The 24,578-nt window shown below is 39.3% G+C and overlaps 1 protein-coding gene and 1 long non-coding RNA gene across 14 annotated transcripts in view; one reads left to right on the top strand and one right to left on the bottom strand.

Annotated features, from left to right (window-relative positions):
- ANK3 (ankyrin 3) overlaps nt 1-24,578 on the bottom strand; it is a 591,977-nt gene that overhangs the window by 24,466 nt on the left and 542,933 nt on the right. For 8 of the 12 annotated variants that reach the window (XM_072971465.1, XM_072971466.1, XM_072971470.1 and 5 more), the window contains 6 exons: nt 23,699-23,780; nt 11,141-11,215; nt 8,763-8,894; nt 7,756-7,899; nt 4,437-5,115; nt 1,864-2,242 (listed from right to left, as the gene is read on the bottom strand). In XM_072971465.1, coding sequence (XP_072827566.1) covers nt 1,864-2,242; nt 4,437-5,115; nt 7,756-7,899; nt 8,763-8,894; nt 11,141-11,215; nt 23,699-23,780 — 1,491 coding nt within the window. Of the gene's footprint in view, nt 1-1,863; nt 2,243-4,436; nt 5,116-7,755; nt 7,900-8,762; nt 8,895-11,140; nt 11,216-11,835; nt 19,639-23,698; nt 23,781-24,578 lie in introns of all 12 variants that reach the window. The other 4 variants (XM_072971472.1, XM_072971474.1, XM_072971473.1 and 1 more) reach the window with 2 other exon arrangements.
- LOC116282443 (uncharacterized) overlaps nt 1-24,578 on the top strand; it is a 107,187-nt gene that overhangs the window by 80,805 nt on the left and 1,804 nt on the right. Inside the window, exons 4-8 of one of the 2 annotated variants that reach the window (XR_012077449.1) lie at nt 6,043-6,240; nt 6,672-6,782; nt 11,920-11,984; nt 21,010-21,133; nt 23,908-24,060. This is a non-coding gene — a long non-coding RNA (uncharacterized lncRNA). Of the gene's footprint in view, nt 1-6,042; nt 6,241-6,671; nt 6,783-11,919; nt 12,060-21,009; nt 21,134-23,907; nt 24,061-24,578 lie in introns of both variants that reach the window. The other variant, XR_012077448.1, reaches the window with a different exon arrangement.

Raw genomic sequence — 24,578 nt, 5'->3', positions numbered from 1 at the left:
CAGTTCCTATTTTCTCCCTGGAATCTCTGCCAATTTTAAGGTAAAGGGTAGAAAGAAGATGGCATTGGAATCTTGATCAGGATTCCTTTTAGAGAATTCTCTAGGAAATGGCACAGATGTTAACTAGGAGACCAAGTGGAATTTTCTCAGTACTCCTTGCCATGGGTTGCTGCATGGGAAGAGGTGGAAAATAGCAGAATTTTACCTTGTAACAGCAGGCAGTCATCCGTGTAAGGGCCGCACCTGGACTTTTGACCTGATTTTTTAGGGGACAAAAAAAGGGGGCTGTTTTCTGAACTCATTCATCAGAAGACCAAGTGGGCTGCTATCTGTACTATGGTCGAGCCACAAAAGATACGTCCTGAACACCTTTGGATTTCTTGTGAGGTCAGGCTCTTACCTCGTGGGAGCTTTAACTTCTCTGTGAATTGTTACGCTCATGAAGGCTTTATGCATTGGAGTAGGACCAGGGACCAATACTAAAGGCACAAATTCGTAAGAAATCCTCAAACCATTTTCCAATTACTGATGAACTTGGCACATGTATACTCATAGAAATTCTTTCTTAAATTTATATAGTAATTTGATTTCAGAACGTCTCTATCCATTTTTAATAGGCTTTTGCAGAATATATTTTCATAGTTATAACATCATTATGTTATTGCTTCTCCGTATATTTTGTGTGCTCATTTTAAAAGGAAACATTCTGTCACATTGCTTAAATATACTAAGAGTTAACTAAAAAGGCAGAAATCAATATTCAAAACAACACTTGTCAGAAAGGAAATGAAAGTAAGGCCTGAGAATTACTTCCTCTTTCTTTCCCTCCTGACAAACAGGAAAGTGATCAAAAGATAGCCTGCAGAAGGGAAAAGGAAAGGATATGATTAGTTCATAAGCGGATAATTAGCTCCTGAGTGAATGGGAGTTTACTCAGTTTTTCTAAACCTCAAATTAATCACGGACTCATTTTTAAAAAGACTTGTTTTCAGAAGATCTTAAGTAAAACTAGATGTTTTAGGGATAACTTCAAGTGCTACTATTTCCAAAGATGTACAACTCTCAATATATATCTATTGCATAGTTCATGGAAAGACACAAAAATGGAAGAGAGCTGATTATTTTCTTATATCCAACTGTGAGTCATAATTTCAGTTAAGTTTTTTTAATATCTAAGAATGGGTAAACCTCAAAGAATAAAGAAATGTATTAGATGCTACCACAAAAACATATACGTACAAAAAGCAAGCAAATAATTCTATGACAGTAAGGTTTTAACATTATTAAATATTATCAACTTAGAGATAAAAATTATTAAAATGATACTTCTAATGTTACATTTTTAAATGCTTTCAACCAGCAGTAGTTTACCCAACTCATTCTAGGCTTGGGAACTTCAACTTTTAAAACACACTTTCAGACAACAGACCTTATAGGATAGAACTCTTAGAAGGGTCACATGCTATAAACTCTTTAAATTATGCAAAAGAACCAGAAAGGGTTAGAATAATTATACTTTTTCCTCAAGAAAGAAGACTGGGTTGGGAGTCAGGAAACCTAAATCCCTAACACAATTAATACTGGACCTTAAGCTACTTACTTAACATCTCGGTAATTCTTTTCCCTCCTCAGAAATGGCTAAAAAGATGTTTATTCCTTTTTCCTACACAGTGAATGAAGGTATGACTAAATAGCGTATGTTTTACTCAGTACTTTCTTTACCCCCACCATTGGTGTTCTAACTTTCAGTTACATGTTTATAATTTGGAACACTGGGCCCAGTGCTACAGGATTAATCAAAAGAACTGAAGCATCAGTACTTTCAGTTTAAGTGACAGCATAGTGGATGCCTAGATGACGTACCTTTTGCTCAGACCCATTGGACCCCTCTTCTTCATGGAGGTTAAGCTTTGGCTTTCCATCTGCAGGAGAAGTCCTACTCATCTTTTTCATACTGACAGGCACACAGGGTTTAGGCTCCTCTATTACAAACTTGCTGGTTTCTTCTAGAGCTTTCTGATATGCTGCTAGTGATGGTGCTGCTTCATCAGCACGCCCAGATCCTTGTATTTTTGGTTTCAGAGTTTCCTTTGCACTCTGTTTCCCTGCATCATTTTGGGCTTCTGGAAAGTAAGATTTTGTCTTTGCTTCTGGAGTGACTTCTGCATGGCTTCCATTTGCTTCAAATTTTCCAGGTTCTCCTTTGAGATATGAGGTAATGGAATCTCTACACTGGTCCGGGCTGTGAAAGATAAAAAGTGGAAATTTACAATGGTAATATATGAAGCCCTAAATTTTTAACAACCATGTTTTTAACTACTTTTGAAGGCATACAGTCGAAGAGTATGAGAAATCTGGTCACTGGATTTCAAACTGTGAGGGCCTGGCATGGGTGTGGCTGTGGGGTGAGGAGGGGCCACGTAGGCTCCAGGCATCCTCTGCACCCTAGCACCCACCTTGCTGGCTGTACTGTCATTGTTTGCTTTGTTTCATTTAATAGTACTTCTAGAGCTACTTGGATTCTGTATCTTAAAAAGTAATCCTGAGAGGTTCAGCGGCATACCCAGAGTTCCAGAGCTACCAATCTAAGAGAGGAGGATGCCTCAAAATGCTTTTAGATTGCCAGTGAAAAAACTGAAGACAAAGAACAAAATGAATCCCTGTGATGAGAACTCCGGTATCCTCAAGAACCCTGTGTCCCAGTCTTTGTATATGATTCCAGTTGTGACTTGAGCATCATGCCTCTCCAACTGGAACACCCTTACCTGGGTTCTTAGCTTTCTCCACTCCTGATGTCTGCTGATGCCCTCTGGCAATCAGGGTGTCGGTGCTCACCTGTTACTTCTACTACCTGTGAGCACTGATTTCTTTTCAGCTATTAAAAATCTTTCTGTCACTTTCTTTTAAAATGATTTCTAATTTTTGTTAGTTTCAATACAGACTTTATTTTGTAGCTTATGTGTTGTTTTTAGCATCTTTGCTTATTACCTATATAATTCTGAAGGCAATAACTAGTGCAGTGTTTTACATGTATAATATATATTATGTATATATGTGTCTGTCCCTATAAATCAGATTCTGATTGTCTAAACATATTTATCAAGGAAATATTAATAGCACACCTTATTCTGTATGTTTAAGGACAAACAGCCCCAGCATACTGTGAAGATCCTTTACCATATCTAGCTCTATTTCCTGTTATGCAGCTATAAATTGTGACTATATTTGAACATTGACATCACCATCAGTACTATTTCTTGTCCCAATAGTCTCTTTGATAGGCTGAACATAAAATTCACTGATGCTAACATTCTGTTTTCCCTCTTTGAGAATTTTTGTTAAGCAGGAAGCTTATCATACTAAATATGTGAATGAAATAATCTGTTTTTTTAATCCAGCTTCAGTTTATCACCAGTTGCCACTGAAGTAAAATATATTTCAGTCTAATGTGTGCATAAATAAAAATAATGCCAACCAGCTATTACTGAGAGACTATTTGCACCAGTCATTGGGTGCACATGCTACAGGCTTGCTTTCTCAATCTATAAACCTGTTTGAGGAGACTAATAGTATTCTAATTTTTAAAGCTTAGAAATTAATCCAAATTCACAAAATGCAAATCTAATAGTGGTGGGATTTGAACCAATGTCTGAAGGACATTAGAATCTTACTTTTTTAGAGAAGGCCAATATAAACAAAACTGGACTCATGATTAGCAAATTATTTCGGTTATAAACAAATTCCTATCATGGCAGTATTATTTGGGGTAAAGAACTACATATGCAGTTTTACAAATTACGTAAAATATTCATATATAAAGAAAGGAAGGATATATAAAATGTTAAGTATTTTTCTTAGTATGATAAGAAAACAGATGACTTTTTTTGCTTTTCTGCATTTGCTATGACAAGATATTTAAAAACATGTAAAAGAAATCCACCAAAATTTTACTGGTGGTTATTGCTAAATTATGGCATTGTATTGATTTTTTAAATACATATTTTTCAATTTCCTATTTATGTTTCAAGTCAGGAAACAATAGAAATGTTTATATTTCTGAAAGACTTAGAATTCTACTTATTACATTATTTTAAATGGGCATTAATTACTGGCTATGTGAAAATAATAATACAACAGGGAAAGTAGAAAAGAGTAGCCTTCTAAGTAAAGAAAATGTTTAAATCTTTGGCATGTATAAAACTTTTTGCATTTTACTTCAGCTTATCAGTAGTTTTAAGCTTAGTGATATTTGAGCTTAATGTAACTTTCCCTCTCCAGATTAGCAGAATGAACCAACCTTTAAAGCAGGTATTGTCCCAAAACTGGAATGGTAATTTAGAAAAACAGTAATTGCTAGAAAGCATATATTTAAAGCAGACTGCAAACATGTAACCTGTGTTTCACTTTCCTTTTTTCTGACCCAGAGCCATCCATACCTGTCATCCAGTCGATCTAGTAACCCACCAGTTATTCTTCGAGCTTGCGCAGGGGACTCTAGGTCTCCACTTGATGTCTCGTTCTGCCAACCTGTAATTGAAGACATTTCCAGTTCTGCTTGCTGAACACGTTTAAGAATAGCCTGTACTTTTTCTTCTGTCATCTCCTCAGACTCTACTCCTTCTTCAAGTTGAATGTCCTCAAATAGAAATTTGAGTTTTTCTTCCGTCATCTCCTCATCAGGACCAGATTTTCCTTTCTCTTGCTGCTCAGATCTTATTCCTACTTTTCTAGTCTGCTTCAGTGGCTCTGCTGGCTTAAAATCTTTTGGGACCCCAGCCATACTTCCGAGGTATTGAGGATACTCACTCAGATACATATTCTCCAACTGGTTCTCCTCTACATCCACTGCTTCAGGTATTTCTGTTAAAGGCATTGAGTCTTCAAGTTTGCTGTCTTCTAAGGATGTGTCTTCTGCAGTTACAACTGGAGGTCCATCTGCTGGGTGCTCTATATTTCCCTGGGAAGGCACTATCCCATCACTCAGTCTACTGGGGGTTCTAAGGGGAGATTCTATGCTAGAGATATCACTAAAATAATCATCTTGCTGGAAAGGGGTGGGTGGTGTGTAGTGCAACCCTGTGGGAGTTTCCAGTTCCACTTGAAGGGAAGGATAACCTATGGAAGACAGTACATTCGGACTGACTGGAATGAATTAGAGTACATCAAACAAAAACACATGGAATGACTTAAATTATATTAGGTATGAAAATGTATGATGAATTACAGAATAATGTTGACACATTTATTGGTTTAGTTCAATTAAATGTAATACAATGAAATAAAAGACTAGTGCAAACTACAATAAAATAGAATACTAATTAAGATAAATTGTTTCTATCCATTTTGGTAATTTTAATACAGTAAACTTCAATACACAGACTAATTTAAATCCAATATAAAGTTAGTTGTCATTATATGAGATACACTTAACCCATGGCCAAATTTAGTATCTTTTTTACTTTTAGCATGCAAAATCCACATTGTGGTAGACTGAATACAGCAAGCCACAAGAAACTTAATTACTTATACCTTATTACTTATACCTTATTTTAAGAACTGTACATAAGAGTGATGCTACCCAACTCTTAATTCTTACATATTTCACATGAAATTGACAGCAAAGAAAAATGAATTTAGTCTTTGGAAAGTAACGACTATTAGATTTTAAAACAGTAGCTCTGGGGAAAAAAATCTAAAAAGATGTTAGGAAAAGGATTTAAATAGCAGATAAAGTAGAAGAGACTCCATATAGACTTTCAAGTATCATAATGTGACAGAGATGAAAGGGTCGTGGTATATGTGGAGGACTTGGTGATAGGGGTCCACTCAGAACTACAAATCAAATAAAGAGAAAAGAAACGATAACACAACAGAGACAGAGGAATACCGCTCTCAACAGAGAGCAAAGAGCTCTCTGAATATTCGTGACAGTGCTATGAAACACGAAGGTTTCTTAACCACCCTACACAAAAGGGAAGGAGGGAGCAATTCCCGTGTTTTAAACTTCGCTGCGTGGACTAAGGGAGTGTTTTCCTCCTTCAGCAGAGAGAAGAGTCAACAATGGTCTGGTCATGGTGAGGAAAGGAAGTTTCACCAAAATTCAAAGAAGAGGAGAGACAAGAAAAAAAAGCAACCAGGCACATTTTCCGACTTGTTGGTCTACAAAACTGAAGCCTAATTTTTCTATCAGTCTAAGATAAATAGCAGCTTAGTTTTGGTTGTAAACTCAAAATGCTATAGGTAAGTGAACATTTTCCTGTTATGGTCACCCATAAACCAGAATGTTGTTGAAAAGTTGGCTGAGACTAGGTGGGGTTTATAATCTGCACAAGTGACATTTATTTCATATACATATTCCTAAATTTCCCTAAGAATTTTTTAAAATAAGGAATATTCAATATTAAGGTGTTAAAAAAACCCTTATGAATTTATTTCATAATATTCTGATTTTAAAATGTTAAAATTAATTGAAGCATTCGGTTCCACTGAATACTTCCATTGCTTACTGATGATCTTATTAGAGCCGCCTGTCTTAAAAAAATTTCCCTATAAAGAGTATTAAAATATTCTGTAAACTATAACTTGGTAATAATTCAGAATTTGATATAACACTAACCTATCTTTATCTAGTGCAAAAGAGTCTGGTTACCAATATATTGTCTCATATATAGGACAAGGCTTTGAAGAGAGCTTTCTTCCAAGGTTGTGTGGTGTTGATAAGCCAGAAAAGAAACCACTGCTGACATTACTACCCATCATGTTGATATTATGGGGATGACAAGGTACACTTTCAATTTTCTGTTGACTTCAGTCTTAGTAAGCAGAAACTTTCTAAGAATTTGGGATCTTTTGTTATATGTGCAGAATTAGAAGTTATTGACTGCTGTTAGCTAACGATGCCATTTAAAAGTGGGAAAAAACTGTATTTTTCAAAACTTCAAATAGTAGAAAATTATCCCTCGCTCCTCTTCCTGCCTTCACCCCATCAATACTTTTACTCTAAGTTCAGTATAAAAATAAATTTCCACTTGTGAAGGAGGATTAGCGTCTTGAAAAACATAGTAAGATATTTGTTATACTTTTCTTAATACTTTGATGAAAAAGCCCTAATTTATATAATGAAAGAAAAATGACAATATTATTATATAAATAAAGCTAATGTAAAAGAGGAATTATTATGTTACTGGCAACATCTACGCTCATGGAATTAGAAATTATGCTACCTTTTATATATGATGGGTCAAGTAGGGTTTTTCCAATCAATAAATGGTAGCATATGAAGTTAAAATAATGCTAAGTGACTAAAACACTTTTGAGTGATACATTAGATTCTTTCAGAACATGCTTAAATACTTGGTCCCCAAACAGTAATTAACCATTTTACTTAAAAATTTGTGTTAAGAGCTCACAATTTGGTCTTTTACATGAATAAAAGAGTTCACTAGTTTTTTAGGTTAATATAACACTGACAAAAGAAATGTATTCTCTAGATACTGAATTTTTTTCCATTTGGTCATATAAAATAGTTGGAAGTATCAACTCTTATGTCTTTATACCTCATTTGTATTTTACATAACAGAGACATCAGGTTTACTCTATTAAGTGTTTGCAGACTCTGGTAGAGAAAATGCTGTGAAAATGAGAAATTAAGTCAAGTAAATCACAACTGAGTTGGTTTTAAGTGACTGCATTGCCCTAATGCACTTTCAGATTTTATCAAATGATTAAGTAAATATGAACACTAAATTCAATTACCATCAACAGGGTCATGGAAAACATTGTTCTCATCTGCAAAACTTCTGGTGCCTGAAATATTTCCATAATCAAATATTGGTCCTTCTAGTAGAGTCACTATATCTATCCGATTAATTTTTGTCAAGACCGCAGTTAAGGCATCAGCTGAAAAAGGAAAAAAAAAAAGGCTGAAAACCCAATTAAATTATTTTTTCTAGGCATCACAATATCCACACAAAGGCATGGCTTTCTTGACCCTCCTGGTGTTTTAGCTCCTTACTCCAGCTCTGCAATACTCACTATCCAGAGGGCTCAGGGAAGCTACAGGGAAGACATGTTCGGGTTTTAAGAGTCACTTTTGAAGCTGTGTGTGATGACAGCAACATTTATTCCACTGTTAAGACGCAGAGCAGATGGGCCTCCAAGTAGCTGGACTCCTTTTAGTTATAAAGGGATCTAATAAAATTTTAAACACATTCCTCTCCTATTAGACTGTCAAAATAGGTCACCCTTACATTTGATGCTTAGCATTTTAATGACTTATTAAGGTCAGGATGACACAGGCAAACCCAGAATAACTTATTCCACATTGTTGTGGGTTGGCACTTTTCATAGTACAGCACCACTCCCCTAACCCCCACCCCAAACTAAACCACACAAAACCCAACAATCGTAGAGACTTCTCTGTCATCACAGACCAGGCTGCATAAAATGACCGGATCCTATTCTCCTCTCTCTACCTCCTGCACATCCATCTCTGGTCATAGCAGCCACCCCATGATTTAACGGCTAAAATTATATTTTCATTTTTGATGGTCACAGAGAACTACAGACAAAATGCAAAAACTCTCCTACTACTTGCTTTCTAAAAGCTTCGTAAAGACAGAAGTTTACAATGTTCGCACTAAGTTAAACAAGTATAACTTCAAAAGACTTGCTATTACTTTATGATCACTCTCATTTTATTAACGGCTAAAATACTGGACATCCGCAGTTTTGAAAGGTAAAGTAATATAATTTCAGCATACTTGTAGCATTTTTTCCGTCTCTGGTAACCCATTTTTTTAATAACATGAAGCTTTGAGAAATTAAAGAATTTGGATTTTCCACACGTATTTGATTGATTTCATCCACTGAAAAATTCAGTTCCCTTGCCAGTTCTGTAGAAAAGAAAAAGAGTTACTAAGATTTCATATTATACTTTTATCACTTATGTTTCATCAAAGTAATGCTCAACTGCCACAAAAAAAAAAGAAAAGAAAAAAAAGAAAAGAAATTTTATAGTAAAACCCAAGTACAGCCTTGGGCATTATTCTTTATATACTTGATTTCACAGGAAAGTCGTCCTCCCACAGAGGCAATGACTTAACTCTCCTGAGGTCATTCCTTATCTTATAGTCAGATTCCCTTTAGAGATTATTTTATAAAGATTCTTGATCTGTTCAAAGAGGATGTTGCCGGATTCTTGTAATTCAGCCAAAATACTCTCTGTAATTTGAACAAACTTCATACAGGGTAGGGTAGGGACATACAATTCATAAGAATGCCACAGGAGACGCTGCTAGGATTTTCTCTAGGCAGTCTTAATGAAGTACATTTTTCACTCACATAATATTCTGCTCTCTAGGCCTTCAACTTTCATGAACTCCACCAGGGAGGAGTGACTCCTAAATGATGACTCCAAGCCAGATCATTGTCTATGACTGCTGCCATTTTTGTAAAAAAAATGAAAGGGGGATAAACTTTCTGTCCAAGGAAATGTATATACCCATACACTCCAAAGTTCTTCATTTCTTTGGGTTTTAAGAGACAATACTCTTTACTGCCCTAATGACCAAACTGTATCCTTTGTCTAAAGACTCAGTGAAAAGACAACACTGTCACTAAGAATTTTAGTTTTATGACTTTATGTCTCGCTACTCTTAAGTCACATCATCTCCAAGTTTATTCTGACAGACTAAGGACTATTTGCTTAAAGAAGAAAATCTAATAGTTATGGGCAAGCAATACCACAAATATCAACATAAGTTCCATGTTATTTTCAGATACAATGTTCAGCGTTAAAATATAAATATTATTAGCTTTATGTTAGAAAATACATATACATAGTGAATTACTATTAACTCTCATCAATCTGCAAAGGATTACTCAGAATGCCTTTCTGAGCTCCACTAGGCTCCAGGTCACTGGCAGTGTGCCTGAGGGCAGGACTGGGTGGAAGGAGAGAGGAGGACTTAACATGTGCAGAAGAGGGGATGAGGGCCGGGGGGCAGGGTTCACAGCATTTGAAGGAAAAAAAAAATGCAGAAATGTAGGTGACCTCTTTTGCCATGATCTAGTTTCATATTCTCCCTTTTGACAGTGTAGATAATTGTTTCCCTGAGTAGAGAATGTATGTCGCTGATAGTATGAAACATGACTTTAGATATGACAGTCATTTATTCATTTAACTATTATGTTTTTGACTCTGCATTAAAAAAAATACTCAACCTATAAAACATAAAATTCCTCTGATTGATGTGAAGTAGGATTTCTGGTGCCCAGTTAACATTAAAACCACAAAGCAGTATTTTCCGGTTGACACAGAGCCTTATCTTCATCTTTAATGAAGTAAAATCAAGCCAGGTAATCCTTTTCTACACATGGATCATGAGAAGTTTCTTTCATTTCACAGAATGCAGCAATTATTTTTGTAAATTGAATAGATTGATTTATGTGTATACTATTTAAACATTTTTTAATTCAAAATTTAAGCTTACTGCCATCCATTGTTTTCTTGTTTATGTAGTTATTAAAAATGATTCTTGTTTTCTATTGTCAGTGATATGACTTCCTTTTAAATAAATCTTTTGAGCATTAAAGTGTCCCCTTCAAAGTGCCAGGTAAATAAACGTACAGATGATACGTGTATATCTTAAAAATTGTGAAGATGACTCATGAGTGATTAAAATTTGTGAAACCTAGGCATGGACAAGTGAACTGTTGCCCAAGAGAGCTGGTCTAAGGGCATAAACCATGTATAAAAATTGTGGATTATTTAAAAAATTATAGGCCTTAGCTATGTTTTCTTTTATGCCACAGAATAAATTTGCAAATAGGTCAAAGTTTATCCTATATTAACAGAAATGGCATTGTGAAGAAAGTGCTTAATTTAAGGTAAATAAGACTTAAATTTTTGTGCTTTATTATTTATGCACAGGAAAAAAGCTTTGAAAAACACCGTATACAGGGTATCAGCCATAATTAACTCTGGGTAGATAGAATTATGGGTGATAAAAAAACTTTTTAAAATTCATTGCTTGTTTGTTTTCTTTTCTCTTACTTTCATTTTTTAAATAATGAACTGCTTGTGAAGAGGACAAATTAAGAAACTGTATTTGTTTCATTCAGGCGTGTACACACTTACCTGTCCAACTAAGTCCCAGATGATCGGCTACTATTGCCATCCTGATATCTGTCCGTTCACATGGACTCTGTGGACCTACGATTTACAATTGCTTAATTAAAATAATCATCAAGAAAAATACGACACTGGAAAATTGCTTTTAGCAGTACTCAGATTTTACAGAGACACTAATGCTAACACTGTACACTCAAATGTGTCCTAATCACCTACATGAACACTTCTCTTTTCACATGGCTCACTTGATTTTCACCTGCATCAGGCCAAATGTTAGACTACATGGATGCTCAATGTAATGGAATTCAACATGCTGACAGGCTAGCTACTTCACAGAAGTTACACAATTGTTGTGTTGGTGAAAACACCACGATGGCATTTCAACATCTGTGCTTTTACTTTGACAGAATCATATCCATTAGCACATTTTAAAAAAAAAGTTGCTCATCTTGAAAGACACCAATATCTTCAGCATGCTTCCCTAGCTGTCTACAGTGTCGTTGGGTTAAAAGGAAGAGAGTGTATAGACAGCACATACAGATGACAATGACAGAATGAGAAACTACGGTTAAGTCACTCCACAGGCAATCACGACAGTTCATGCACTAGGGTCTACGAGTCGGAAAGTGTTTACAAACTATGTTCGTTCTCCAGGATGTGAGCAAAGAGTGCTCGAGAGACCTGACTGCCTTCATTCTCACCAGTCCTCCTACTGCTCCTTTTCTCACTGCCGGCCTTTTCACTCTTTGATTTTAAAGGTGCTGCCTCTGTTTTCTTATCTCTAGCAGACTTCGTGGTAACCGAAGGCCAGCCACCCCGGGAAGGCTCGGACAACGACGTGGTTCTGGAGGTACTGTCTTCCTCATCGGACAGCTCGGACTGCATCTTTTTGTCTTCTTCAGAGAGGCGGTCCACAAGCTTTAAGGTCTCACCACTAATTCCCTTAAAATATTCAATGGAATGTTTACATACTTCCTTAAGCTGACTTTTCCTAACTTTAACTGTGGTGGTGGTGGTGGTGGTACTGGTGGTGGTGGTGGTGGTGGTGGTGACACAGGTGGATCTTACCTTTACTGGCAACTTGGATGGAAGCTGTTTGGCCTTGCCCTTCTCTGGCTGCTCTTGCTTGTGTGTGGCACACGGCTTTCTAACTGAGCCTGTGGTATCCCTGTGTGTGTTTTTCACTGGAATTCTAGACTTTACATCTACACATGAAGTAGTAGTAATAATAGTTTTGGTTTTCTCAGATTGACTAACTTGCTTCATTTTACTCACATTAATGTTTGGTATATGATTTGGTGGGAAGATATCTTTAGGTGAAGTGGCCTTTATGGGAAGTTTGGATTTTTGCCTAATCCCTATCGATTCCTTTGTCTTTGGCTGCTCTCCGAGAACTTTCTGCTTATCTCTCACACAGTGTCCTTGCAGTACCCCTGTCTTTTTTCCTGAGGAGTTTTTCACTGGATTAGCTTTCTCTGTGGTACAAGTGGGTGCAGAATGTTCTGTCAGAACTACGTTACTTGTGATGTTATCTGTCTGTATGGTGGAAGCATCCAAATTGTTGTTGTTATTAAAGTTATCTTTTTGAAAATCATGTTTTTCTTGGGGCCTAACGCCCATGTGGCTATTGGCTGTATTTGAGATCACTGTTATAGTTTCATTCTCTAATCCCTGACCACTGGTCATCACAGCTTCTATCTTATCTGTCACTTCTCCGGGGCCTTCTTTCTTCATGGTCATGGTGGATGCAGAAATTCCCATTTTTATAGGCGTGCGCAACTTGGGGTCAACTTTAGAGGTGTTAGTGGCTGCCGCTGCCTTCTCCTGGGAGCCGCTACCGGATGTGCCTTCCTGACACTCTCCGCTGGTCGGGCTGCTGGGGTTAGGTTCGACTGTAGGTGCCTCTACGTTTCTCTCTAGATTGGTTTCTACAGTGGTGTCCCCTGACTGTGGCTGTGGTGTGGCAGTGACCATACTTTTATCCCCTTCCCCCGGGTCCCCTGACTTCCCTTCAGAAGTATGCTCACCAATCTGGAAAAATTGGAGCCTCTCTTCAACAAAATCCCTCTTGCTCATGTCAATTGCACCACTGCGAGTCATCTCAAACATTTTTCCTTCATGAAATGGGAAGGGGTTAGGCTCACTAGTTGGGGTACTTTCGTCAGTTGGCGTTCTGGCAGGCGTTGTATCAGGGGTTGTTGCTGGAGAGCGGTCTTCCACAGCCAGACCAAATGGCTTAGTTTCATCTTCCCGCGCTTTACCATCATAAACTTCATCATCCCCTCGGTTACTGGGCCAAGGGTCAAAATCTAGGCCTTTGGTAGCTACTGTTTTAAAAGGAGTGGCAAATTCTTCATCTACTTTGTAACTGAAATAGGTATCGGGAAACACGGATCTGTCAGGGTGTCTGCCTTCTAGTGTGAAAAACTGAGCCCCTGACTTCTGATCAGTCTTATCAGGAGTCTTCTCCGACGAAGGACTTTTAGGTGGTGGCTTATCTTCATCCAGTCCCACCCTTCCCTCCTCCTCTTCGATAACTTCAAGTTTGCTTTGGCTAAAGGAGCGATCAGCTGGCTTCAGAATGCCCTCCATGCTCCAGACATCTTTCTTAATCTCCATGGCTTGGCTTGGGAGTTTAGAATCACTCTCTGTCAAGCCGTCATCTTCGTCCTGCAGGTCGTAGCCATCCAGGGAGTCGATCTCTGTGGCATCTGTGTCGTGAGAAAACTCTGCTGTGGTAGCAATGGAACACTCTGTGATGGACTGGTCGTTGTTCCCATTCTGGGCAGTTTCATTCTGAGGCGAATCAAGGCCGAGGCCAAATTCGTGATCTTTTCCGGATCCATTCATTTCCAGTTCTTTCTGGGTGGAGGCCTTTTCAGCAGAGCCTTTGGATTGTGTCATTTCTTTTAGTTCATCGTCTACTTCCTTTAACTTGAAGGTGTATTTTTTAACTGGGACTGGTTGATAAATAGATTCGTCATCACTGGAATCACTGATGTCCGCCCCAGGAGGAACTGGTGAGGGTGGCTGCACCCTGATGACTGGCTCAGCCAGCTGGTACTTGTCGTGCTCGTCCTGCAGATTGACCTCAATCATGTCAACCTCTCTCTCAGGGAGGTAGGGGTGTTTCTTATCTGACTCCATCTGGTCTGCATCCAGCGGTGGAGGAGGGGGAAACTCAATATAGGCAACTCTGTTGTTTTTGGGTCTTTGGCTAGAGTCTTTGCTCACGTTGTCAGGCACTTCGTGCTTGACTGCTGCCGTTTCCTCCACTGTAGCCTGCTTCACGGAGGCTGACTTGGCCTGCTCCTCTTCCTCAGATTCCTCAGAAACCTCAGGTATTGGGCTGGGTTTGCCTGGTATGTAAGCTATGAGCGAGTCTGGTGTCTTAGACGTAAATTCGTAACTCACTTCCTCTGAACTGGGTGTTTCTGGGGTCAGGGGGCTTTTCCCAGAGCTGTCTAGAAAGGAAACTTGCTCTAGAGTGTCATCTTCGGGACTCCCTTGGGGAGAAGGAGGTTGCTTCTGCTGTCTAGTTGTATAAAAGGTCCCCCTGGTCTCTTGTACTGTCTTACATTCCTGACTTACGATTTTTTTTACACTTCCTTGTTGTATCTCCTTTTCATACTGCTTCCCCACCTGCACGAAACTGACATACACAGGTAACGTTTTTATCTCTTTCCCTCCCTCTGTCTGGGCTAGTGGTGCCACTCTTTCCAACCCATCAATGGGACTGTGGTCGAATACATCACTAGGGGGAGATTCCTTTCCTGGGCTAAACTCTAAAGAATCAGGAGACTTGGTCGGGGAGGTTTCGGTTTCCTGGAGAGGCGGGCATAAGCCTACATAACTCTGTTTGGAAACTTTGCTGATTTCTGAATAGGTAACCTTTTCATCTTCCATAGAATTAAAGTGCTGTGTCTCAAGTGTCTCTTTACTCAGACTTGATTGGGATAACTTTTGGGATAGTTCATGTTTTGGAAATGTCGACTGTTCGCAGAAACCATCGGGAATGTGAGAAGACGGCATCCTCCTCTCGTCCACGACTCTGACCGGGATGTGCGACACGGCTGAGCTGTCACTTCTCCTGGAAGGCTGGTCAAGAGAGCCACCTGGGCGTTCCCCTTCCTTAACAACATACTCTCTATATAAGACTTTTTTGGAGGGAGATTTTACAGTCATTTCCTTAATTTCTGAGAGAGAGCCATTAGTTAACAATTTGTGTTCTCTCTCAGTCACAGACAAAAATTCATTCCTTTGATCAACCATTTTACTCTCAGGGTGACCATTGTGATTCTCTCTTACATCATGAACAAGTACATGTGAAAGTTTTTCTTTCTGCAACTTATTGTTAGTGGCTCCAGAACTTTCCCACGTTCTAAAGACCTTTTTGTCCCATGGTCCCTTAGTTGCTAAATCTGAGGTTACATGACAGGCCAAGTCTTTAGCCTGTTGTTCAGAAAAATAGTCAGGCACAGCTTTTCTCAACATTTCAGTTCTCTGTTTTGTCACGTCATCAGAGCTGGAATCATTTACAACAATTTCACTGCTCTGGGCACGCTCATCTTTAGCCTTTAATACCATAAAATCTTTTTGCACAGATACACTTTCATCCGAAATGAGATCCACGGCCTTCTGCTGTTTTTCTCTGGCAAACGCTTGGTAGACAGGTAGCTTGCTCTCCTGGATTTTTTTAACCGGGATTCTGGATTGGCCATCTGGCTTTTTGTCTTCTTGAGAAACGTCCTTACTTTTGGCCTGCGCGCCTTGTTCAAATTTCAGTCGAATGGAACTGAGTTTCGATTGTTTGAGCTGAAACCCAGACTGGGGCCCTTCAGGGTCTTTGCTCTGTGAAACGCTTCCTTTGGCTTCCTCCGTGGACTTGCTGTCTTCAGTCTGTTGGGCAACAACCTTCTCTGGGCTGCTGGGCGGGCTGGCTGCGTCCCTCTCATCGGCTTTAGGGAAGTCTTGTCCATCCTGGCCCCGCTGCCTCGCCTTAACCCACTCATCACTGGATGCCAGCCGTTCTGCCAGCAGCACTTTCTCAGGGCTGCTACTGGTGGAGCTTTGAGATGAGTATTCTTTGCCATTTCTAGGGCGTGGCTTTTTCTCGGGGGACTGCAGTTCATCATTGAGCTTTTCGGTTTTGTCACGAAAAAACTGTGACACTTGAGTCAGTTTTTCTTCAGCTTCCTTCACAGTCCTGTCCACCCTATCTTCGTATATCAACTTCTCTCTACCTCTGTCTAATCTGTCCTCAGTAAAGCGCATCCACATGGCATGTTTTGGACTACTAACATCGCCAGAGTAGTGCAACACTGTCACTTTATCAAAATGCTCATCTTTAGACACTTTACCTACACCATTTTCAGACACATCTTTATAGATTTTGGAGAGAATTTCTTTTGGGGGGGCAGTGACTACTTTTTCTCTGGACCGCTTATCAGACGCCTGTAACTCTGAGCTAGGGGGTCCTGCATGGTCTGTAACCGATTCCTCAGTATCAGAATGAGACACATCTAGCTTTTCTGACAGAAGCATTTTCTCAGCAAACCTGTAAGACTCCCCTCTTAGTTCTGACAACTCATCGTCATGGTATTCTATTGAGTGTTGACTCAAAAGCTTCAATGTTTTATAAGAGTCATCAGATATGAGTTGAGCAGAACTAGGGCGGCTGTCTTCTTCTTGGGACACAGGAGTGTTCACTCTGGAAGACTCCAGATAAGAAGGCAGTGACTCTTCAGCAGTGAGTTCTTCTTCTTCTTGCTGACCCTGTTCCTCTGAACAAGGAAAAGCATCGTGTTTTTCTGGCAGAAAATCTTTTAGGTTAATATCTCCCCGGGATAAGTCTTTCTGATATACATACATTTCCTTTTCTGGATGCTTTTTGGTTTCTCTAATAATGACTTCAGTGGGTTCAGCTTGGTTACCTTTTTCGATGTGGACTTCTATTATACGCTCCAGTTTGGGTTTCATTTGGTTGTCCTCTGCATGCTGGGCTGAGGTTTCAGCAGCAGACTTGTGAACCTCTGGAGACACTGCTGACTTATGTTCAAACAGACCTGCCAGCTCTTTGGAAGGATCCCGCCCGGACTGAAAGGCCTTCATGATGTCGTGGACTGACATGGTTTCTTCAAGTCTTTCAGAGGCACCTTCGCTGCCTGGCGGAGAATGATAAACCATCCTGGTGGTGGTGGTGATGTGAGTCTCCTCTTTAACGCGCACGCCTTTGCTGAGAACTCGGTTGTGGTCATCTTCTTCGCCATTTGCTTTCATTTGAAATGCTTTAACTTTCTCTTTAATACTAGAAGTGGTGGGCTTTGGTTCCAGTTCCATAAAAGTAGGTGAAGGCTTGGATGACACGGGCTCCTCTGGCTGGGGCTGGGGAGCATCCCCAGCTGAGGGCTCATAGCTCCTGATAACGTGAACCACTTCAGTTCTCGTTTCTGTAATGACTGGAGGGATGGGGACTTCATGAAAAAGTGGTTTAGGGCCAGTGCTTTCAGCGCTTTGTGGGGCTGAAGGTGTTTTTTCACTTCTTGTTTCAAAGCCACTGTCGGACAAGGGACTTTTATCTTGATCGTGTTGAGAGAAGTCATCTGGAGACTCTAAAATTGTATCTGTTCCAAAAAAGGAATCGGCCATTTTACATAACTCTTTCTCGGAGGTGGACGGCCTCATGGAGGCTGGAGGCATTTTGAGTTTGTGTTCCTGCAGAGCAATTGCTGGCTTTAAAATTCTTTTCTGTCTCTCTTCACCATCCTTCTTTGCATCCTCAAACTTGTACTTTAAGTTTGTCAGTGAACTGCTTCCGATATCATTTGTCAAGTAATCAATCACTTTGGTCAAGTTATAATCCTTTTCGGAGGCGGCCTTGGCTTTTACTTGCACCCTCTCTGGCAGAGAGGGAGAATAACTCACAGAAGCTTGTCTTGCTTCTCGTATTTCTTCTGAGCTAAATTCTACCCAGTCATCTTCGGGAGACTGTCCTGTGTCACTCTTTGGTGATTTGGGTGGTCCTTTGTTATCTACACAGACATCTTTTTTGAGGATTTCACTAACTTTCACTAAGTCTTCCTTTACTTTCTCGACAATTTTGAAAGGTTCTTCATCGTCCATTCTCCCCTCTTTGGGGAGTTCGGGTTGGAATGGCTTCTCCTCAGGCACATCTGTTTGGAGTATTGCAGTCATCCGCATTAGGTCCTCTTTCATTTCAGCCACGTCTTTTAATATCTCCTGACTGGAAGATAGAGAAGATGGTGTAGACAATTTAAGGGCAGACGGTGCAAGGAACAAAGATGACTTAACTGGAGATGAAGTTCGATTGAAATGGGGCTGTGGATGTGTCTCCGTAGTCAATGTTTTAATGGGTGACAGCAAGGCTGCTGCCGATTTCGTAAGTGAATTAGAGTCTGGAAGTTTCTTTAGTGCTGGTTCTGGCAAAACATTGACTACAGAGTATACTGGCACTGTTATTATCGATGAAGTTACAGATGAGGTAGTTGCAGATATTGACGACCCAAGGGATGTATAGAGTGCACTTGCGGAAGGAGTTCTTAGAGACTGAAAAGCTGATGGTGCTGAAGAAACATAGGACCTGAGTGGGGAAAATGGCATTGCTGTCGTGGCAGGGAACACTTTCTCAACTGTGTCAGTGGCTGCATGAACCACAGAGCTCACAGAGTTTGTAGCTGTGGAAATTTTTTCCTGTAGCGTGGCAGTGGCTTTGCATCCATTAATTAAAGTTGAAGATGATGGATATTTCAGAGGGGAAATAGATCCGTTGACTAATGCTACCTCTGCGTGTCCAGGCATCTGTTTCACGGGTGATGAGAGAGAAGAGGCCATTGAAACTTTAGCTGATGAGATAACCTCAACTGTTGATTTAGCTGGAGACACCACTGACTTTAAAGGTGAAGATATTAGCGGTGCTGCAGATGTAATAATGGACTTAAATGGCAAACTTGAGGAATACATATTAATGTTTGATTTGGGGGAGGCAGGGGGCGTCATAGTAATTGACGACCTCTCCAAAAGAGATCCTGCTGTAGTCACTGGAGAGGTTCGAGAGGAAAACGTGGAATTGGATGCCAGCCCTTTTAAAGGCGAGGCCTCCGTGACTGTGGGAGCTCTAACCAGGGTACCAGAGGAAACTTGGATATTGTATGGAGATTGTGACACCACTGTTTTTATTGGCGAAGAAATTGTCCGAAAGGATCTAATTGGAGATGCCACGTCACTAATGGATTTAACTGAAGATGTAGTTGATGCGCCTAACGTGGATTTGATTGGAGAAGGAGTCGAAACAGACCATATTGATTTTAATGGAGATGCTGATGGCGTATTAGAGGAAGAACTTGATAAGGAAGTGAAGCCTGACTTGGCCGGCCCGGGCACTGTGATTGGAGCTGTTGTCCAGGACTGGTATGGTCTTGTAGAAAAGAATGGCTTGTATGAGTAAGTGGTGGGGAGGGATCTTGTTGCTCCTGCACTCCGTTCAACTGTTTCTTAAATTTTAAAATGAAATCAAACACAAAAATCAACAAAAATGGTTGAGAAACAGAGAGACCAGAGAAAAATATTGGTCAGTAAACTTTGAAATATTACAGAAGCAAGTACAATTGTTTGCATGATTTAGAATGGAATAGGCAAAAGGAACAATTATAAAAAGAGGAAAAAGAATTTCTACAGACATAACTAATCCAAAGTTAAAAATAAAACGAAATAAAACACAGAGCAATGTGAAATGAAAGACAGAAAAAGCACGTTGCAACCAAATAGGCCAACAATGAGAAATAAAGAACATGAGGAAACAATTAATGATGAGAAAAATAACCACAATGGAAAACCGTTCCCTTACTTCCTATTGACTTTCTTATGTGCTGGTTTTGAAATATCAGTAGCCGTTCTGTTTTGCCTGTATAGGTACACATTTGTTTTGTGCAACCATGTAACACTCATTTTAGTAATTTCTAACGTTCCCTCTCCTTGGACCTTTTGGTGATACAGATTGCACCTACTTAGAACTATATCATTGTGTATAGCTATACATTCAATGTCTAAGACTCTTTTTTAGAAAACCACTCAAGCCTAGTTCATGCAGATCCAAAATAACTTTTAACTGACAGGCAACTGATGTGCAAACTGTGAAGCCACTGGATTTTAAATTTGTTATCTTCCATGCACAATTCGGTTATGCTTCACACCCATAAAAAGCCAATAAGAGCAAGAAATTTTCTGAGTCAGAATTTTAAAAGAAAAAAAACAAAAGGAATGTTTGCATTTATCTTTTCCATGCAGTATATTCCTTTTGGTGAGGAAGAAAGAAAATATATGAAATGATTTTAGAATGCATGTGTACACACACACAAAGCGGGGGGAAACCAGAAATATGGTTCATGGTTACCATAAGCAAGCAAAGCAACTGAAACATTTTCTCATGCGTGATATCATGGCAAACAAGCCAAAGAAGTAATACAGTTTTTATGCCATATTATGCACAATGTGTAAACTTTAAAAATACTTTCACAACAGCATTTAGAAAGAAGAGTACACTTTTTCCATGAGACGTGAAGTCTTGGTACCTTTTGAGATTTTAGAAAAATATTTAACATTGCTTATTAAAAATCCTTTGACAACTAAATATATCCACATCTGGTGTTGTCTTCATTGCGGATAAAAGCATATAGTTTATCTTAGATACTTTTTTCATAATCCATTATGCTTTTAATTCTCAAAAGGTATCATGGGGAAAATTTTGAAAGCAGTCATATTTTTAACACCCCATATTTAAATACCTACAGTGGGATACAGTATATATCTGTATGTATATTTAATCAATGGCAAAGGTACCAATTCTCGTGCCTTCCCAGAATGTTCATGGGACTCATGGATACCCCCAAACACTGGAGCAGCCATGAGGCAGACCTACCACCAGGAAAGATGGATTTAATACCGGTATTCTTTTGGCAGTGGGACAAGAAACATACAAATGAGGTAAGCACACTGGCTGGGGGAGAGCAAACACACACTCAGTCCTCTCTTCTACAATTCTAAGAAACAAACCGAGCTGGTCACAGACATTTGGTGCCTGCCAAGGGCTAATGTTCTACGTCAGAGTTGAGTACGGTCTTGCTCCCAGAAAGCACTGGTTAAGAATAATAGAAATGCGAAGAGGAAATGAGAATCTGCTTCATCTTTATGCTCCTCTTCATGCTGTGCTCGTGCCATTGCTACACTCCAGTCCTTGCATTAGCAGCTACTCCCACAAGGGTGAAGATTTTCATTCCTAGTGTACATTTAAATTCAAACATTCAGAACATACCCTTTTCTAGGCTTACATATTATTCTAAAGAAAAGTGGAAGAACTAAGGAAAAACTTACCCATTCATTACCCTCCCCTGCCCCCAGCCATAATTCTCAGTATTATATTGCTTAATTCTTTTGGAAACACCACGTTGCAAATGGAAGGTTTGGGGATTCCTTCAATTCAGGGATTTGGGCTCAGCTCAATGTCTCAAGAGAACTTAACTTTTATAACCAGCAGAAATTGGCAAAGCATCTTTCCTTTACCACCGAAATCTGGCTCCATCAAGGAAAGAAGTCTTCTGAACCACATCTGTGGTTTTATGCTTCGCATGAAGCGGCCAGTTTACTGATTAGTTACATATTTTGTGCTTTAATGATACGTATTTTGTGATAACAAAGGGGATTCTGGATGTCAGGCACTGAATTACACCAGAATCTTTTTTCTGGGGGCGTGGGGGTTTTGGAAAGGACACGGTAGTGCAGGAAAAGTTGCATTCATTTGGCGTTCTAACACCAATTCTGCAGCTACATTTCTTTAGTTTTTCTTTTAGTCCCTTCTTAGTTCTCTCTATCCTTTTGTTCATCTCACTATGCTCCCTCTCATAAAACAGAAAAGTACCCTCCTCCTTCTATCAAAAGTCAAGGAAGATAAGCTACATACACCTGAACTGAAGGGAACCAAAAAGTAGCAATATTTTCAGAACTGAGAAAAATTCAGTTGACTTAGCACACACCTGACCTTACAACTTCTATGTCCCCTAAACAAATACCTTAGGGACCAAAATCAGATAGGTGCTCTCCTGCCCTGAGGCACCCCTGACCTCAAGCAGCCGGTCCATGGAGCCTGTCTGAAGCTTGCGAATGTTGCCTAGGAGTCACAGCCAGCTACCCCATGAGAGCCTTCGCTCTAGGGTAAATTAGTATTCTAAGGAAAACTTCTACCTAGGAGAGTCAGTTGTACTGAAAAACCATCTTGTTACATGCACAAATGTACCCTTCCCTGCTTTGTAGCAAAATGGGAGTTAATTTTAGCCTGTGGCTTTGGAAACATTTAGACATCTATACTAGAGGAAAAAACAAATTTGGAAGAACATTCATGAGTGTGGTAGAGTTTCATTTCTCTTATGTCCCCCATTTTGTCTCTGACTATAAGTTTCCCTACTAGATAGTCAGGGAGCTAGACTCCAGGAGATTATGCTAAGCCCACCTGCATTAAGGAGTGGAGTAGTTTCCTCTCGCACATTTAATATGTGATGTTGGCTCACGGAAACAGGAATTCAAGAAAGATGTGGAAAGCCAAAGCTGTGGTTCTTACTGGTAAATGTCCAATCCTCCCTGAACTCAAGTAACTGAGTAATGGGAAACAGCTAGAAATGATTCCCTAATTTAAAAATAAGTTTTGTATAAATCCTCCTCTGATGGCGAAAGTGGCACCACTCTACGTCAGTCAGACACAGTGCTGCTCCACACTCTTAGTTCCTGTTGGTGGACAGGATTATCTTGAGGGCTGTAGTGACCACCAGAGGTGATGACCATAAGGGTAAGGAAAGGAGAGGGAGGAGGGAAGGGGAGACACAGAGAATGAACGAATATGACTGAATGAGTCTATGCCTTGATAACTTGCAAGCCAGTTAACAATGAACCAAAACAATCATCGAGAGAAGAAAAGGTAACGAGTCTAGTGAAAACTAGCCTTAGAGTTGATGTTTAATAAAGAGCAGAGAGAGGGAGGAAATAAGAAACCAGTAAACAAGTGCTACCTCAAGAAGGTACGAAAACACAATTCTTGCAACTGGGAAAAGGAGGAATCAGGGCCAAGAGATAATGACCTACCTATATTAAGAAAAATGAGATGCTGACCAGAGTTACTTTATCATTCTTTATACCATTCCACATGTATGAAAGTAAAGATTTTCTATTTTGAGCACAGATTTAAAGCAACAATGGTACATTATCTCCTAGCATAGTTAACAATCAAAGTGAAATCAAGGTTTTCAGAGACAGTAAGTGTTTGGAATTTTAAAAATAGCTAGTGGCTTAAAAAAAAACTTCTGAAGCTACGACCTAGGGGCGTTTGTACCTCATATTTTCACCTATCTACACTATATCACTTAGATTTCGTGATAAAGTTTTCCTGCAGGCAGTTTTCTTCTGTCATGGGTTTTCAAATAACCCCCAAATTCAGTTTGTATAGAAAAAATGTCTCTTCTTATAAAAATCCACATAGATCAGTAAGTGTGTTAGGAAACTCACTCATTCCAGGCTCAGTCAAGTAGCTGTAGCGCTTACGTAAAGCTAACGATGCAAAGCTCTGTCGTCGGTCCGCTTTCTCGGCCTGGAAAAGAAAAAAAAAGACTACGTCCAACTTCCTTGTGACAGTTTCATCATTCTGAGACATTTTTGTAGGCTGGCATGTTCACATCTTGTTTATGCTTTTTTCCCTTCTTATGGATTTTCCTCAGGGAAATGTTAATTTCCCATTGTGATCCTACAGCCCCACCCCGACGTCTTAACCAAATAACCACCATTTAGCAAAATGTAAGAGCACCAACACAGCAGACTACAGGGAACTACAAAGAAAAGACGAGCATTACAGAGACTTCTGATGCTGAGCAGTAAGTTTTCCCAAATTCATTTGTATTGAAAGCACATATATCACAATGTACACTCACTCTTGGTGAGTACATTCAAGGAAAAAAGGCACACAAAGTTTACTATTCCGATAACTGCTGTTGTTTCTGTATGTTAACAGGCATAAAATGTAGATGAGGAGATTAAAAACAGGTTAATGGTTTTATTAGAAGTAATGTTAGTCTTACAGCTGCCAAATTCTATTTATTATTGCTGAGGTGTGAGTTTTAAAAATCTTGTGATCATATAACTTGTAGAAATATTAGGAGATAACTTATAATGAAAAATTCATTTGAAACTTAATTGAACAATTATACCCTTAAAAATGGACGAGATAAACTTCTTTAAATATAGAATACCAACTATTTATCAATAGCCATTGAGCACCTATTTTATATTGCATAAAACATAAGGTGATTTGCACAATAATATTTCATATATTACCCATGATCTTTGGTTTAAAAGTTAGTTAGAACGGTAGACATGAACAGATGTGTATTTA

The sequence above is a fragment of the Vicugna pacos genome, chromosome 11 (genome assembly GCF_048564905.1).
Source record: "Vicugna pacos chromosome 11, VicPac4, whole genome shotgun sequence".
Taxonomy (NCBI): Eukaryota; Metazoa; Chordata; class Mammalia; order Artiodactyla; family Camelidae; genus Vicugna; species Vicugna pacos.
Note: the sequence above shows the minus strand (reverse complement) of the source record. Positions and strands in the feature narration are given on the sequence as shown.